This window comes from Cryptomeria japonica, chromosome 4 (assembly GCF_030272615.1).
Source record: "Cryptomeria japonica chromosome 4, Sugi_1.0, whole genome shotgun sequence".
NCBI lineage: Eukaryota > Viridiplantae > Streptophyta > Pinopsida > Cupressales > Cupressaceae > Cryptomeria > Cryptomeria japonica.
The window spans coordinates 679,862,999-679,881,995 of record NC_081408.1 but is presented as its reverse complement, the minus strand read 5'-3'; the positions used below and the strand labels follow the sequence as shown (position 1 = coordinate 679,881,995).

The following is an 18,997-nucleotide window of genomic DNA, read 5'->3' as shown; positions in this document are numbered from 1 at the left end:
ATGATATTAAGCTATGATAAGAATTCTAAAAATGCTAATTGCTTCAAATTCAAACTCATGGATGCAAGATAAAGACTCCTAGAATGACTATATGATTAGCTATTAGTCTATTTTTTAAAAAATGGCTTAGGAGACCTATTTTTATAGATTTTTTAGTGCACGAACTTAGGTGGTAGAGATCAACGGTCATGATTGAATATTGCAAACTGGATGGCTATGAGCAAGAAGTTGAAAGTTGAGAGAAAGGGGGAAGGAGAAGACAAGTGTCACTCATCTCACCTTGACTGAGTTGAAGACTTGAGAGGCTATAGGATAGTTGGAGAAGAGGTAGGAATGAGAGGACAAGTGGACTCAAGTCCTCCTAAGATATAGGGATGTTGGAGAGAATATAGAAGAAGGTTAGGAAATATGTGCACATACACAATATTTCATTTATTTTGGAAGTTGGAGATAAGTGGCTAATAAATGATTTTATTTTATTTTATTTTGTTGAATTAATTTAACCACATGATGGATGAGTTGGTAAAGAAGAGTGATGTGGAGAATGAAAGGGGAGTTGGAAAAGGGATTAAATAATTAAGAAACTATTTAACTAATGAGACTATAGGATAGTAGATAGAGGAATAATTAAATAATTAAATATTAGATATTTAATTAACTGATTAGAAGTAAAGGATATAACAAATTAATTAATTAAATGTTTCAATTAAATTAATTAATAGAAGGACATGAAATGAATTAAATAAATTAATCTTTTCAAATTAGCTATTTAATAGAAGAATAATTATTAAATGTTTATTTAATTTCTCATAGCCATTTTTATGTGTATACACTCACATCCCTTAATTTGGACATATATGACCAACATCCAATTTCAACCTTCATGAAATAAGCTTATATAAGCTTATATAAGCTTATATATATATATATATATATATATATATATATATATATATATATATATATATATATATATATATATATATATATATATATATATATATATATATAACATTTTCTCTCCATTCAACACACATAGATCTTGGGTGCATATGTTCAATCAAATTAGATCAAACATGTATTGATATCATACATTATATATTTATCATAATCCCACAATAGAAGAGACATTACACACTTTCAAGAGTGCAAAATTTTCTTAGAATCAACAAATAGGTATATAAAAGAAGGGAGATTATCTTCTACCAAATTCTCAAGTCAATCAAATTTATATATTAGTCTTACAAGTACAAATAAGTTCTATATTCATGAGTTGAGTAGAAGATCAATAGGAGTATGCAAACAATGAAGAGTGAATCGATGAATAGGTTCGAATAAGAACAACTTAAATCACACACACTAAGCTTGCACTTCTAGGCCTAAATGTGTTAAACACTCAGAGTTGACTGACATTTTGGAGGCTTAATATGTTGCTTAATGCATGTGGCCACACTAAGAATACACTTCTAGACTTAAAAGTGTTAAACATTCAGAATTGATTAACATTCTCTAGACTTAATAAAAGTAGTGTGTATTAATACTAGGAAGAATAAGCTACGTATGAGTAACAAGAGGAAGAAAGGAACTTTAAGAGTTGAACTGATGAGTTGTGTGTGTGAGAAGGAATATGGGAAACATAAGCTTGTACTTGTGAAAGAGAGTTCGAAAACATTTTCTTGTAGTAAAATTTGTCATTTTTGTCTGTTGTTCAAAATGGTGTCCAATGTGTGTGGTCGGATGCAAGTTAGGTCAAGCCTTAATTGATGTGTGAGTACTTGCATGTGAATAATACCTTTTCGGTATGGTTGTTGTAGGTGGTAGTCCTCGAGGGTGTATAGGGGAGAGGGCCCTATACTTGCTCACCCTAACTTCACGCTTCTCAAATCATATATGGACATTTCAAAATTTTCTCAATTTTATACAATAGCTTACTTGTCAAGTCCCCTACTTAAAAGCAAAATTTCAAGTCCACAAGGTCAAATATGATGCCACATCATCATGCATTTTTGTGAAGTTGTCCAAAGTGGTCCCAAATTGTCATAAGATCCATAGGTGTGCACTAAGTCATGTTTACTTGTGTGCTGATGTGGCATCACATCATTGGTTATGTTTTGAATTTTAGAGGTACTTTTTTGGGGATAAGCATTGACATGACATTTTTGGTGCACCACTATTGATCTCATATTGTCCATGTACTATAGCATGTATTGGTACTCCTATCACCTATTGATCCCTCTCCTCTACTACTATAGGCTATTAGTTTTGTTACAAGATGATTTATAGTAGAAACGTGAACACTGTTTGGCTTATATAATGTTGTGTCATCATTGTTGAAAGATTAAGCAGCTTTTAATCAGTATGTGTGAAGCCCAATTAATTGTTATTACGTTCACAAAAGGTGCCTCTGCACTTCAAAATATTCCAGACATTTGGGTAGTCTGAAAAAACCGGTGTCACCGGCTTTCTCTTTTGTCTTTCGTGGGGACAGATAAAGTGAAAGTATGAATTCTTGAATGTCACGAAAAGCATACGCGCTACAGCATGACTTTCCATACCTATTTCCTCCCACCGTATTTGTAATCATAGATTTGGATTTGGACAATTCCTCTCTCTGACCTGTGCCCTCTGAAGCCAAAGGATTAGTGCCAAGTCGAAGTCGCGACCTCCTTTTCCTGCGTAATGGCTGAAACTAAAGTTAAACTGATTTCAAAAGAATGGTCGGAAGAGGTCAAAATTTTTCTGGAGACCACTAAGAACGCCGTTCCAGTAAGTAGAGGTAGCGTGCGTCTGTCAAAGGCTCTCGTGAATTGCTAAAACAGAGGCCTACGCTCCTCAAATGGTGTCTCTCGGTCCTTATCACCATTTCTCTCTCAAAGACGAATCCGTGGGGCCGTTCCACCAACGCCTCACCCATCTTTCTCAGATGGAAGTTTACAAGCTCAGGTCGGCAAGGGAGGCAGCTGGAAACGACCCCGAGTTGATCAAAAAAATGTTCGAAAGAGTAAGCCAGTCCGATATGATATCAAAATTCAAGAGGTTTTACGACTGGGAAATAAAAGAGGAGGATGTTCCAAGTTTTGCGTGGATGATGATGGTCGACGCCCTCTTCGTCTTTTACTTTCTTAAATCTGGACTCGCGAATGATCAACATGAGTCTAGTGTGCGCAGCGGAGCCCCCGGTGAGATTAAGCGACAGGAGTCCAGTATGCCTAGCGGAGCCTCCAGTGAGATTTTCCTGCCTGCAAGGGCAAGCATAAGATGTGACATTGTGAAGCTGGAAAACCAGATCCCTCTTTCTCTTCTCAAAGACTTGGAGAAGATTCTTCAGGAGACGAATACACTCGAATCTATGCTGCACTTTCAAATGAGACATCTATCTTCCTTCCAAATAACTGATATAAAAGAGCAAGATTTTAATGGAAAGCATCTGCTGGCCTGTGTTCACAAATATGTCTCTTTCTTCGTCCAAGTTAGCAGTTCGGAAGAAGAGTCCCCTGAGACTTGGTGTGAGAGGGTTTCGAATGTGATGGAAAACCTGGTCGCCGGAGTGCTCAGTTGTTGCTACAAACATCCAGCCAAATCTGGTCGACGAGATTTTCTTTTCAAATACAGTGCAAAGGAGCTGCTCAAGGCCGGGATTAAGTTCAAATCGTTTGAGGGACCAGGTAAGATCAGATTTTGCAAGAAATCGGACACGCTTTATCTTCCTCAGATAACAATTTCAGACACCTACACTGAAGTACTGTTAAGGAATTTGCTGGCGCTGGAGTTCAATGAGGGGGGCCGAGAGAAACACGTGTCGAACTACGTGGAATTGATGGACTGTCTCATCGACACGCCCGAAGATGTGACGTTGCTGCGAGAAAGCCACGTCATTGAGCGACAGAGCATGATGATCACCGACGAGTACGTGGCGAAGATGTGGGACGGTATGTCTAAGCCTTTTTTTCTTGCAGGTTTTCTGGAGCTTCCCGGCGGCCTGAAAGCTCAAATCAGAGAAGTGTTATTCAAAAACTACTATAAAAGCAAGATTAAGACTCAGTTGTCGGAACTTTATTTCGAGTATCTGTCAAGTCCATGGAAGGTGGTGGCTTTGTTGGTTGGATTTTTTGTGCTGCTGTTGACACTGCTGCAAACATACTGCTCTGTGCATAATTGTGAGATAGGGCATCGTTCAAAGGGCAATGCTCCCAAGCGTTTCAGGCCCTTTGGCTAGCATGCAATCTCACTGCTCCACTGCATAGGTATATTTTGTGCTCAGTGAGAACTGTTGTATGCTTGCAAAATATTTATAAGTATAATAATACCACACAATATCTGTCCAAAATGGCTGGATTGGCTTTTGTAACAAGGCTCACCTTGTGGCTACTTAGCAGGGGTTGCCTTTATTGTGTTCTAATTAGTATGTAAGAAAGTAGAGAGGAAAAATGAATTATCTTTGGATGAATCAGAATGTAATGTTGATCATATTTATTAATTAATTTAAAAATTAAAATAAATTAGAATAACTGTTTTTATTTTGGTTTTAATTGACTCTTTTATTTGTTGGTACTTTTCAGAATTTAATTTTTTCAGACTTAAATCATATATTTAATTTGAAAATACATAAAATAGGCTTTGGTCCTAGCTCGCCCGGTCGTGGATCGCAACTTAAGGCGTGGGTATGCTCCCCATGGTCTTGAGTTTGAGTCCCCGGCTGTGTTAACTCTGTGTGTGTTGCTACCTTGTGAGCGGGTTGTACACACTGGGGGATTAGTCTTGCTTCAACGAGGACACCTCCAGATTCCATGATAGTGAATATAAAAAAAAAATATATACATAAAATAAAGTTATAATTTCAAAATAAGTTATTATCTAGGGGAGAGGAGTTCTATAATGATAACTAGAATTCTTATGTCATGATTGATCATGCATATATAAAATCCTTTGATGTAAATTTGATTATCATTTATATATCAACTAATTGACATAAATTTAATAAATAATATTTACTACATTTTCAAGGTAAACATAAAACAAAAAACTTTTTTATTGAAATAATGGTAGTTGATTTTTCAAAAATGAAAAATTAACATGTAAGGTCTAATTAGAAACCACCAAACCAAGTAGTCATGGTTCAAAGAACATAATAAGAAATAGGTTAGGTACATATAATCTATCTATAGTTATGTCTAATCTAAATCTTTCAATCAATACTAAGTTCTTAATCTATGTGATCGAATGATATATATAATTCATAGTAACTCACAATTGCATGTAATAAGCACCATTACATTTAATTCTTATCTAAAGCTTCATGAGTTAGATAAAATAAGATTTACATGTTTTGTGTGTGAAAGTTGTTTCATTCTTATAATTTTTTTCAATTTTCTTTTTATTGTAATTCACATTTGATCAAGTCAAACTAAACAACCAATACATCATAACTGTTAATTTTCATGCAACCCTTAAAACATTCTTGTAATTTAATTTAATACGTGAAGAGTCTTTAGTAGATCATTAAGATTTATATTGAAAATTTGTAGCTACACTTAAATAAGAAAAATTGCCATGCACAAAATTGTTAAAAATTGATTTTAATAGAATTATTAAAAATAAATCATTATGATTCCTAAATAATCTCATAATTAAACACAATATTCTATTATAATGGAAAAATAACACACACAATCGAATCCAGAAAAAACAAACTATTATACAATATTCTATTTTTAAAATTATAAATTTATTTTTTGCTAAAGCTATAGAAGAATACTCTATTTATAACTGAACGCAACCCAATTTTAACAAAAGAAGTTATAAAAGAATTATAATTGATGATTAAATCTAAACATAATCTTTATATTTAAACACAACCACATAGAAAGGAATGTGATTTCAAATAATCTCGTAACCAAATACAAATATATGTATTTTTTGAATTATAAAAAACATTACCATAATTCTTAAATAATCTCATAAAAAAAATATATAATTTCTATTTTTTAAAGACGTGTTATAATTCCCAAATACTTTAATGAAAAAAAAAATCCCCATAATTAAATACAAAACTTTTAACTTTTTCAAAAAATTATCATAATTAAACAGACGTTTTTCAAAATTTTGAAGTGCAAAAAGAAATAAAAAAGTCTTAAATAATATAATTTAAATACAATCATTATAAGTATATAAAAGAAGGGACAATGATTCTGACTTAACTTAATCCCAACACAAAACACTCTATCTTCTAAAGTGACGTAAAGTAAGTAGGTGCGTATGCTCCTTCAAATAAATCCTATCTATCTTTGTAAATCAACTTTATTCTTTCTTCTGCAACTTCCCAAGCAAATTGGTTCCTTTGCTTTTGTTTAATTTAGTAATATTTTCTTGACTCGCGGGAAAAGCATATTCTACACTTCCCTCATCATTTCCACTCCTAAAGTTAGTGAGAGAATATGTTTCTTTATTTATCATTTTTTTATATATTGTAATATTTAAATTCAGAAGTTTCTATTAAATTAAATAAATTATTAATTTATCAGTTAAAGTTGACTTCTATATAAATGAATTAAGGTATATGTTTTATTTGACATAATGGTAGTAAGATAATATAAAAGAACAATTATACATAACACAAGATATTAGCAAGTCAAGATGTTTTAATAATCAATATATGTAGAATAGATTATTAAAATAAGATAGTATTTTATAGTATTTCTTATGGAATAAGACACTCTATGTTATATTTGCAAGAGATTCCAAATATGTAACATACTCTTCACATATCTTACAATGATATGAATATATACAATGAACATCGAATTTCAATTTCAACAAACTTGGATATATATAACATTTTCTCTCCATGTGACTCACAAAGCTCTTAGACATAAATGAAGTCAAATTGAATCACATATAGTTTGATGCAACACATTAATCATTGGTCATAATCAGCTCACAATAGTAGAGAGAGGATGCACTTGAAAGAGTAGAAAAATCCCCTAGGGTTATTAAATAACATTGAACAAGGAAAAAGATCTTCAATTTGATACCCAATTCATTCAAATTTAGAAATTAGGCCTCAATAAGTACAAATAAGGTGTATATTTAATAACAAATCAATAAATTCACATAGTTTGTGTACCAAGCTATAGAAAGTAATTCATAAATGAAAATGGATCTCAAAAGAAGGATTTAAGACAATTATTATGTTCTAAATTAATGTAAAATACCCCTCATGGAGAACACAATAGTTTATTTGTCACTTACTATTCATAACTATTTAAAATGTCTCCCTTGGTAAATAAATGTGATGCACAATGATACCAAGAAATAAAGGCAATCCATGAAAACCAAAATAGGGAAAAAATAGTAATGAGACATGCAACAAAGAAAAGAATGGCAACCAACCCCATATATGTCATATTGAATGCATCTAGGCAAGGAATTAGACCCCAACAAACTTAAATGTAGCCTTGTATACCCTTTGATAAAATGTTGTCACTTCTTACTCACACATGACCCCCAAAAGCCACAAGCACTATTAACATACACAAATGATCACCTTTGAAATAGAACAACACCCATGAATAAATAAAAAACTCATACATGTCACCATGAGACTAAAAGGAATTCCTATGTAGTATCTTTAGCTATTCTTAAATAAGAATATAGAGAAAGACTCTAAAACCAATTAATGTGGACATGCCTTTATATTGTTCTATAGGCCTGAAAATGGTTTCATACATTACTAATGGTCAAATAAAATTCCCATAGACATATACAAGTATCCATGCTCGCTAGTAGTCAAATTTGACTACTATATTTATATACTATATAGTCGAGTATCTTATATTTACCAACTTTAATTTATTCATTGATTATATTTTACTACTTTCTAATTATTTTTCTATCTTTGTTAACTTTTTATGTTTTAAACTTAATGTCTTTCTCTCTTCCTCTCATTTATCTTCCATTTATTAGTTATCTTATCACACTGTCCTTGTACTTCTCTTTTTAAGATACAATCTAATTTTTAAATCTACTCTTTTTTAAAAGAAATTGAAAAACATATAAAAATATACAATTAATTTCAAAAACAATCTTTCAAATAAAACATAAACTATAATTATAATAATATAAAATATACATTTTTCCTTTTGCTTTGTCCATACTAATCGGTATAGTCACGGATTAACAACAACAATATTCCTTCACATATGCTCATTTGATAAGTGTTGCAACTCTCTTACAACTTTCAAATCACAAAACCCAATAGTTCATTTTAGGCTTTAATTTTACAGCTGGAAAGGCAACGTTTTACTGTCTACAGAAGGAAACATTCAGCCTCGGGATAGGCCATATTCCGAAGTTTGCAGCTATAAATTCATGGAGGGTACAACGAATTTTGAAGTCTCACGAAAAGCCTATGCACTCTGTTTGTTGAGAGGAAATATCATTTTATTCCTGCAGCAAAGGTATAGTTGCTATTACATAAACCTTCTCACCTGGTTGAGCTCTTCGTTAATCTGTGGTGATGGCAGCAGCTGCAGATGAATGGCTTTCTAGTGTCGAAGAAATTCTAGAAAAGGCCAAGCATGATGTTGCAGATGGTGGAATAAGCATGCGTGTGCCCGAGGCTATGGTGAATACCAAGGTAGAGGCATACATTCCTCAACTAGTGTCGTTGGGTCCTTACCACCATGTATGGGCCAAAGATAAACCCCTGGAGCCTTCGAACCAACGCCCAACTCATCTTTCGCAGTTGGAACTTCAGAAGCTCAAGAAGGCAACTGAGAGAGCGCCTGAGATCATCAAGCGCTTGTTCACAAAAATATCGGAGGCCCCTATCATATCTGAGTTTGAGCAAATTTACCACCGGAAGATAGAGGAGGAGAACATTCCAGAGTTTGCCTGGATGATGACGGTAGATGCCTTGTTCCTTCACAACTTTCTCTTGGAAATCAACAGCGACAATATCATGCCTGCAAAGGCAAGCATAATGTGTGATATTGTGAAGCTGGAAAATCAGATCCCTCTCTCCCTTCTCTTACAAGTGGAAACTACTCTGAAGACGAGCGAGCAAGCAGTTCGAACTACTCCGCAGAGGACAACGGCAGGTGAAAATGCTCCAGAGAGGACAATTGTATCTCTCATCGAATCTAAAATAAAGAGTCTGTGTTGCTTCGACGTATCTGACAAAAAATTCAATGCAGAGAAAGAAAAGCATTTGCTAGACCATCTACACCAACGTGTCTCCTCTATCCTCCAAGTTGAGACTCAGGTTGAGAATGGGAAGCAGACTTGGCGGCAGTGGGTTTTGAGTGGGATAGAAAACACAGTTGCAGTGGTGTTGGGTGCTTTCAAAATGCATCCAGCCCGAAGAGATCATCCAGATTTTCTCCCAAAATACAACGCAAAGGAACTGGTCAATGGCGGGATTAAGTTTAAAGAGTTTAAGGGCCCAGGTAAGATAAGATTTTGCAGGAACTCGGACACGCTTTATCTTCCTCAGATAACGATTTCAGACACGTATACTGAAGTTCTGTTGAGGAATTTGCTGGCGTTGGAGTTCAATGACGCAGATCGAGAGAAACGTGTGATGTATTACGTGGAGCTGATGGATTGTCTCATCGACACCCCGGAAGACGTCAGCTTGCTGCGAGAAAGCCACATCATTAATAGGCAGAGCATGATGATCACCGACGAGTACGTGTCCAAGATGTGGGACGGCATGTCTAAGCCACTGTATCTTACAGGCTTTCTGGATGTTGGTGCGGGGTTGAAGGCTCAAATCAGGGAGGCACTTATCAAAAATTATTACAATAGCAAGATAAGGCGTTGGTGGGACGAACTCCTTACCAACTATTTGTCAAGTCCATGGAAATTCGTGGCGCTACTGATTGGGTTCTTTGTTCTGGTGTTGACTGTAGTGCAGACATACTGCACTGTGACAGAATGTGGGGGAGAGCATCCTGAAAAGGAGAGGAGCGAAGGCAAGCGTTTCAACCGCTTTGGGTAGGGGCAAAAGTAAAGAATGGAAGTGCTGTATTCTAATTATAGAAGAACCAAACACTAATATGTCTGATGTGTTGTTTGTAACGCTTTGTGGAGCTGCTTATACATTTGAACTCGTGCTTTTGTTAGCGTGTTTTTATGAATTTGAAGAATTAAATATATGTTAATGATAGTGTTCACATAAATGTTCAAGTTAGATCTATAATTATAATTTTTTTATTGTAAAATTATAATGTAACCACTGTTATTGAGTAAACATAGTTCTTGAATATTTTCTGCTATACTTCTTCTGCTGTTTTTATTTTCCACTTAGCTGAGTTTGCTCGCTGCAGTTTGTCTTGTTATCTTTTATACATTGTTCTGGACTGACTGCTGTATTTTCACTTTATTCTCATTTTAAAATAGAATGCAACTACAGCGTAAAGTGCCACCTTTTCAAGTACAGTTCGGCTTATTCGCCACACAAGGAATTTCTAGTGCGTTGCATTAACAGGTCTGTTGTGGGTATGCATAAAATTATAGCCAAAAGAATAACACCAGCGTCCTCTCCACGATGGTCAATTTGGTTTTTGTGTTTTAATTCCTACCTTATTTGCTAAGTAATTTAAACGATTCTGCTTTACTTTTGTTATTGCATATTATTATATCGTTTTCATTAATCTATCCTATCAGTTAAAAAATTGTTATTTACCTTTGTAATTATGAAAATGGTGCAAGCTCACGGTCTCATGGACAAGCCGCAGGTCGTGGTTCCCATGAGTGTCTTTTGGCTAGCCCTGCCTAATGTAGTGTTGGGTATAGCGGATGCTTTTGTTCTGGTGGGTCTGCAAGAATTTTTCTATTCACAAGTGCCGGATGGCATGAGGAGCTTGGGGGTCGCCTCCAATTTGACAGCTACTGGTATCGGGAGTTTCGTTAGTAGTTTTGTTATTCACATTGTTAATAGTGTTACTGGGATGATGGGTCAAAGGTGGCTGCTGGATAATCTCAATACAAGTCGACTGGATAAATTTTACTGATTGCTGGTATCTTCATTGCACGGAGACACAGGTATAAAAGACTCACGTAATATGCGACTGAAGTGCAGGGACTGTTATTAATGCTAATAGACCTATATCTTCAGTAAACTGGTCGGTAACATGTATTTTCTTTTAATTGAGCACTTTATATATAAATATTAGTTTGATTATAAAAATATTTTTTATTAAATCTTAGTTTAATTTTTTGTTTTTGATATGTAACTTTTTTAATATAAATAGAGTATGCTCATCAATAAAATTTTAATTAAAGGTAATTATCTTTTTGATGTTGTTGAAGTGATTTGATTTGGATTAGATGTTAATTGTTCACTAGAGATAAATAATTTATTTTAGCGCGTAAAGAAAGTGTTTATATATTTCTAAATAAGAAAGAGAAAGAATTTAGAAAATGTAAAGAAAAACAACTAACATACAATTTGAAGATGCATAGTTTTTAAAACTAGGAAAATGTGTGTTGTTTTAGAATACTAAATCATGTTGTCTAGATATACACTCTTATCTTGATGCATGAAGAATTCACTTTTGATGTAATTTGTCAAAGTTGAAGTGCTTCACAAAGTGTAATGCCTACTTTTATTAATTCTTGAACTCTTTTGTTTAATAAATGATTAAATCATGCATCACTTATGTTATGATGATGTTATATTTATATAAAATTTGAAATTTGATGATTGTTTGATTTGACATTTTTTTTGGTTATTTTTATGCATTAAATATGTGCGCATAATGTTTGATTAAGAATACAAGTGCAGGTAAAATTTTAATGGTGGTTAATTATAGCCATTCACATTGTTTGTTTGTTATGGTTTACTTATATAAACTTTATTAGGGTGCAAGACACATGATCTTTGAAACTAGCCAGTTCCATTGAAATTGTGTGTAATTTTGGATCTCTATTGTACTAGCATAGTAACATGTTTGAATTCTTGCATGCTCTCATTATTTCCTTATGTGCAATTTGATTGGTTTAAGTGAAATAGATTTAAATTGTTTAAATGCATGTGGAATGATTATTATTATTTTTGAAGTAATGATATGTTTTTGAATGGTTTAAAAAGACAAAATTTATTTATTAAGTTAGGAAAGTAATCGTAGAGAATTATTAAAATTTTATCTAAAAGATATTTATATTACATAAAATTTTGTGATTTGAAAAAAAAATTACATTGGAAATGTGAAAAATAACTTAAAAATTATATGCCCGTGAATATAAATTTAACTTATCAAAAAGTGAAAATTGGCTTCTAAGTTATATATTTTGGATTGCAAATAAATAGTTGTTGGAAATGAGATATTACCTCAAATTGTGGTATTCAAATGAAAAAATTTAGATCAAAAGGGACATAGAAACTAGATATTTTCTTATATGCAAAAAAGAATTCATTATTTTCTATTATACTTGTGAATTTTTATAGGGAAAAAATAGGAGTGTATTTTCCTTGAACTTCAGCTTGCTTGTTTGATTTAGAAGTGAACTAAATTTTAAAGCTTGTTTATTGGAGGAGAAATATTCATCTTGTATTTGTATTGGAATCTTAGAGCTACTCTTTATATTTGTTTTGTTGTAAATTTAATATGTAATTTTATAAAAAAAGAGAAAGTTTGTTGTTTATTTTTAGTGTATGAAACAAAATATTGTATTAGTCTTGTCATAAATCTAGTTTAATATGTTTAAAAGATTCTTAGTTTGAAAATGATAGTTGTAGGCAAAATAATAATTTGATATTATTATATGATCATTGTGTTTTTTTAGAAGTTCACTTATTTTTATTTTCATCATTTAATAAATTTAAAGAATAATGAAGTTCATACCCTTGGACTCTTACAAAATATCCAAAAAGTTTACATGGTTGCATATTTATAATATTTGGTGAATTGGAGCAAAAGGCTATTGTTAGAACTTTGATATTATTTGTATTTCAAGTTATTAAATTTGAAGGTTCTATAATGATTGGTGTCAACCTAGATATTGGAGAAATTTTGGAAATTTTTATATTTTTCTTTAAATAATTTGGAACTTGTAAATAATTTTGTTTTCTAGTAATTATTTTTTTCTTATAAATATTGTTTCCTCCTTATCACACATGATTGCATAAAAAAATTATTTTTCCATTATATTTTTTTATGGTTCAAACATTAAATAAGAGTATACTTAATTGTGACATTATTTTGTCAAAATTACGATTAAATAGATAGTTCATTTAAATATTGTTGAGTAGAAAACATTAATTTTTAATCCATTAGAATTTTATCTAGTTTGATGATAATGTTCAAATGAATGTATCCACTATCATGGGGCGCTACTTGAGGTAATCATGTCTCCATAAGTTCACTTTGTTTCTTGGAGGACCAAGGTGAAGAGAAGACATATTTTAGCATTCAATTTCTCTTCTTCTTACATAAATTTTGATCCTTGTATGAAATTTTTTTATAAAATGAAATTATACCTAGTTGTGTTTCATATTTGAGGCTAATTGTGTATTTTGTGTTTTTGTTTGCAACCATACATTTGTCATTTAGTTTATAGTGATGGGCCATAACATCCCACACGGTTGGGTGGTGTTGATCACCATTGGGATGAATGATGGAATTGTTGTGACAAATATAGGTGAGTGTGTAGAGATCCCAACTCTCCTCAATTATGATATCTTTATTTATTATAATTTATCATATTTTAGAAAGTTGTAATATATGTTTATTGGTGAACTTAGACAAGGCATGGAGATGTAATAATTGTATATGTACCTTATCTTTGTATTGGAATGTGAGCCATCCATATTTGACATGCGATCTCCCCCTTGTAACCATGTAAGAATCATGATTTAAGTTTGTGCAATGAAAAATGTGCATGCTAAACTAAGGGTTAAAAGAACAAGCTAAATAACCAAGCAAACACAATGCATCATACACCTCAATATTAGAATGATAAAATGAAAATAGAATTCAAATAAAATATCAAATGCAAACCAAAATATTGCTTAGATTTGATAGTTATTCGATTTTATGCATGCTCGATGACATCTTTAGATGTTCGATATTGCTCCATGATATTGATATGTTGATTGGATTTAGGATATATGGATTTGATGGTATGAAGTGTGGATGAAATTGGGCATTACGATGGTATGATTAAAAAAAGGTGGATGATTTGGTCTAAAATGAGGGGGATTAAATAGGAGAGATGAAGAAGGGAAGGGGAGGTGAAGAGGAGACACTTGTCCTCCAAAAAGGGACAAGTGTCTCAACTAGGAGAGAGAGGGATGAAATGTGTCCAAGAGGACACATGTCTATTTTGGGCAAAGCCACCCAAAAATGGAGGGAGAGACATGTGTCATTTGGACACATGTCTATTTTGGGCAAGGCCACCGAAAATAGGATATTTTCCTCAAAATGGAGAAAATTGGTTAGAATGTGCACACATGTGTGGGAGGTTAGAAGGGATAGGATAAGGTTGGTTAGGATAGGATGACTAGGATAAGATAGGGTTGGAAGGATAGGGTTGGTTAGGATAGGATTGGGAGGAGGCTTGGAAGAAAGTGGTTAAAATGTAGTAGTCATGTGCTCAAATAGGATTTGAGTTTAATTAATTAATTAAATTAATTAATCCATGGGGGTTTTGAGAAAAGGGACATTTAATTAATTAAAGGTAATTAATCAAATGGGGTGGCAAAAAGGGGATTAATTAACTAGGTTAATTAATTAGGAGGAAACGGGTAGGGAATTAATTAATTAGGAGGAATGGGATAGGGAATTAATTAATTAGAAGAAAAGGATTTAAATTTGATTAAATTAACTAACCAAATTTAGTTGTCTACAAAGTTGAAACTGAATCTTGTATTAGAATGAAGTATCATGATTGTATGCATATCCCAATGTGTACTTGTGATGGAAAAGTGATATATTATTCAAGTTATGTTGCGTTTATAGATATTATGAATATATATATAAATATAAATATACGTTTATTTTCAGAAATTATACATGATCGCATGTCCTATTGTTAAATTTTGAGTGGATATATGCTTGAATGAAAATAGTATTTTTTTGGTGAAATAAATATTTATGATTTGTGAATTTTAAGTATAATGTGATATAAGAAAATTCAAAAGAAGGCATTCATGTTTTTACATAAATTTTCAAAATTTGAATTAATTTACATTTAGTTAATAAATTTGTACAAAATAAAGACAATAAAGTAAATTAGACACACTTCTATTGATCATCGTGGGCATGGACAGTTGAAGGCAATGAGGGAGCTATAGAGGAAGATGAAAATGAAAAAACTAGAGGATGAAGAGGTACACTGGAAAGTATCCTTTTGGCTATTGAAATTTAATAAAAAAAATCTGCAATCTAATAGAATTAGAAGGAAAATACAAAATAAGACATGTATTAAGGAGAGAATACCAAGCAAATGGCGTAGACTTCTAACTGGAAGTTTAAATTTTAAATGGCAGATAAAAAACAAGACTATGTGGAAGACAAAGTACCTACCTTACGCTGATAAAAACATTCAATTTTGAAGGTAGAAGGAAGAAAAGCTACATCCAAACTTTGCAACCTTTTATCGCATCCTCATAGCTTGTACCAAGGTATGGACATCCTTCAAATCATCAAGGATAGATCAATTTATTAGATGGTGTGGTTATAACTACTCTAATAGACATGTATGCAAAATGTGGAAGCATAGATAAGGGGCGTGAATTATTTTGAGATCACATTTCTTACTCATTTACAAGGAATTATTCATTCTTATTTTATTCTTTATTTTTTAAAAAGTTTTAGCATTCTTTGATTTTTGTTATCTATTCTATCTTTTTCTAAAATAATGTATTAATAAAGGCATGGTTCCAATCTATAGGTGTAGCAACATCCTTATATCAAAACTAGACTACCTGCACACTACTTAATAAACAATGGATACAATAAAGGCATGGCTACAATCTAAAAGTGTGCTAACATCATTATATCAAAACTAGACTACTTGCACGCCCCTTGACAAATATAATCATCACTTTAAGATATATCTTATATTAAATTTGCACTGATGTACATTTACAATCTAGTTTTCATACCTTCGTCCCTCTCTTCTACCCAACCTCTTTTATTTTTCCCGTCACTTAATATTGGACTTCACTTAAATTTTCATGTTTACTCATCTAGCCAAAACCCGTACGGGTTTTGAAAAACAAAAAACATATTCGCAGTTCGACATAACCCGTATGGGTTATGAAGACATAATAATGTATGCTTGTAAACTTAGCATTTACTACACATATGCATAGACATACATCTATAATATGTGTTTATGTATGTATATACACATACCTATAGTTATATATACATATATTTATATAGATATATGTATATATGTTTGTATACATGCATGTCTCACTTTATTTCCTTTCTCTCTTGTCTTTCTTCCCCCATCACTGTCTTTGTCTATTCTGAGCCCTAATTATCCTCCTTGAGTTCTATCTCATCTCTCTCCGTCTCACACTTCTCTCTGTCAAATCTCTCACCCTTTTCTCCTCCTCGTTCTCTCTCTACGTCATGTCTCTCACCCTCTCCTCCTTCTCCTACTCTCTCTCTCTCTCTCTCTCTCTCTATCCTATTCTCCTCATCTCCACCCTCCCTCTCCCTCTCCCTCTCTCCCAATATCTTCTATCTCTCCCCATCTCACTCCCTCCCTCTCTTCATATCTCCTATTCTCTCTCTCTCTCTCTCTCTCTCTCTCTCTCTCTCTCTCTCTCTCTCTCTCTCTCTCTCTCTCTCTCTCTCTCTCTCTCTTTCCTTTCCCCAATCTCGCTCCCTCCCCCTCTCGTTATCCTATTATCTCTCTCTCTCTCTCTCTCTCTCTCTCTCTCTCTCTCTCTCTCTCTCTCCCCTCCCTCCTATTCTCTCTCTCTCTCTCTCCCTCTCTTTATCATATTCTCCCCATCTTTGTGCTCCCTCTCCCTCTCTTTATCATATTCTCCCCAGCTTTTCCCTTCTTCTCCGTCTCTCCCAATCTCCTCTCCCTCTCCCCCTCTCCTTATCCTATTCTCTCCCTCTCTTCCTATCTCCTATTCTCTCTCTTACTCCCTCTCTCCCTACTCTCTCTCTCTCTCTCTTTCTCTCTCTCTCTCTCCACCCCTCCCTCTCCCTCTCCCTCTCTCCCAATCTCCTCTATATCTCCCCCCCCCCTCTCTCTCTCTCTCTCTCTCCCCCTCTCCTTTTTCCAATCTCCTTCTCTCTCTCTCTCTCTCCCTCTCCCCCTCTCCTTTTCCCAATCTCCCTCCCCCCCCTCTTTATCCCCTTCTCTCTATCTCCAACTCTCTCTCTCTCTCTCTCTCTCTCTCTCTCTCTCTCTCTCTCTCTCTCTCTCTCTCTCTCTCTAAGTATGATCATGTCCTTTCAAGAAACCACTTTATCTCCTACTCCTATGTGTCATCCTCTCAACTGTTACACTTCACTTGTCTTTCTCCATCCTCTCTTACCACTCTTGTCACCCTCATATTCCCAACCTATCCCTTATATCTATCATTTACCATCTTCAAGAAATGCTAATAATTTTAATGCTAATTATCTATTATCTCACTATCTTATACCTTGGGGGATGAAAACTTAAACCTCCTCCACAAAATAATATATTTGGCCATAATAAATCATCCACAAGAGCTATATAATTTCACCATGCTAAACATTGACATATATATGTATTTAATTACATAAGTGATCCTAACATACACATTCAATCCTTTATAGATCAATGTGCATTATGCATTACTTTGATGTTCAATCGATAGCTAATCTTCATTAATGAAAACACCTTAAAATGTTTCTACTCTTTAGCTACCTATTTTATGGATTTATTTCTTTTACTCACTCATATTTTCATGGAACAAATTCAAGTCAATATAGGATTGTAGGTCAATTTCATCAACGATGCACTGTAATCAAGGCATAAACAAGGATGTTATGGATTTTATCTTCTATTAATAATGCCCTCTTTCATAGATCTCCTATATTCTTTTTTATTGTAATATCAAGAGGGTAATTATGAAGAATATTTTCAAAAGCTTTGCAATCAAAATATCTTGTAGAAATATCCAACTTTTGTAACAGTTTGTACCACCTTTTAAATTTATAGGTGATAGATCACTTTAAGATCATCTCTTTGACCTTCTGAGGCAAAATTAATAGGATCCGACAAGATACAAACATTTTCATCTTCCCACGCTTGTTGTTTTGCACAAATGCTTGGGAGAATGTCAAGCATTGTCAAGTCAAAACAATCCTTTTTTACGTTTGAATTTTGAGCTTTGAAATCGGCATCTTTGGCTTCTCCCGTTTCTTTTACATTGTCATTTAATTTTTTTTTGGCACTCCTATTAGAAAGGGTCTTTTTTTTAGAAAGAGTTTTCTGGTCTTTCTCTTCAGGAGTTTCAACTAATGCACTTCCTTGCCCACAATTACTACTCGCAGGAACACTTGGAGAATTGGTCTTTACAGGTGTAGATGATGTTTGGGCTTCCTCCTGCATTAAACAAGCACATCATTCAGCCCAATTAACCAGTTTCATGTCAAGACTGAATAAACTTAACAGAGAACGACGCAAACATAACTGCAACATTTTGTCAACGATTAACTTGTATACAATTTTCATAACAAGTAGATTTTGAATGATTATAAATCTTCTCCAAAGCAATTGTTGTGTTTTTGTTAAAGAATCTTGTGATTCATGTTCAACATAAAGAAATAAATGAAAGATGCTCATTGCCAAATTGAATTTCTCACATAAGATGAGATGACTTTTAAACTCTTTTAAGACAAATTGATCTGTGACTGAGACCTATCAAAATGCCTCCTTGTATAATGATTGTTCCTATGCACATACCATTTTCAAAACCTCATTTCTATCATTCACAGAGATATAGCAGCGTATGATACAAAAGTTCATTGAAGCTATATCTTCCATC

At 33.4% G+C, this 18,997-nt stretch overlaps 2 protein-coding genes across 2 annotated transcripts; both read left to right on the top strand.

The window, feature by feature from the left end:
* Positions 1-2,679: 2,679 nt before the first annotated feature.
* Positions 2,680-4,216, top strand: LOC131028680 (uncharacterized). Its single transcript, XM_057959018.2, has 2 exons — positions 2,680-2,776; positions 2,820-4,216. Exons 1-2 carry the CDS (start codon positions 2,680-2,682, stop codon positions 4,214-4,216), a joined length of 1,494 nt encoding a protein of 497 aa, XP_057815001.2.
* A 4,299-nt stretch (positions 4,217-8,515) lies between these two features.
* On the top strand, positions 8,516-10,000 carry LOC131028681 (putative UPF0481 protein At3g02645). The gene has a single exon (XM_059219401.1). The coding sequence runs from the start codon at positions 8,516-8,518 to the stop codon at positions 9,998-10,000; it is 1,485 nt and encodes a 494-aa protein (XP_059075384.1).
* Positions 10,001-18,997: the final 8,997 nt, after the last annotated feature.

Bases quoted from the DNA above. Each gene is read 5' to 3' on its own strand.
- LOC131028680 (XM_057959018.2), top strand. From the start codon at position 2,680: ATGGCTGAAACTAAAGTTAAACTGATTTCAAAAGAATGGTCGGAAGAG. The intron at 2,777-2,819 runs GTAGCGTGCGTC...TTGCTAAAACAG, and splicing joins CGCCGTTCCAGTAAGTAGAG to AGGCCTACGCTCCTCAAATG.
- LOC131028681 (XM_059219401.1), top strand. From the start codon at position 8,516: ATGGCAGCAGCTGCAGATGAATGGCTTTCTAGTGTCGAAGAAATTCTA.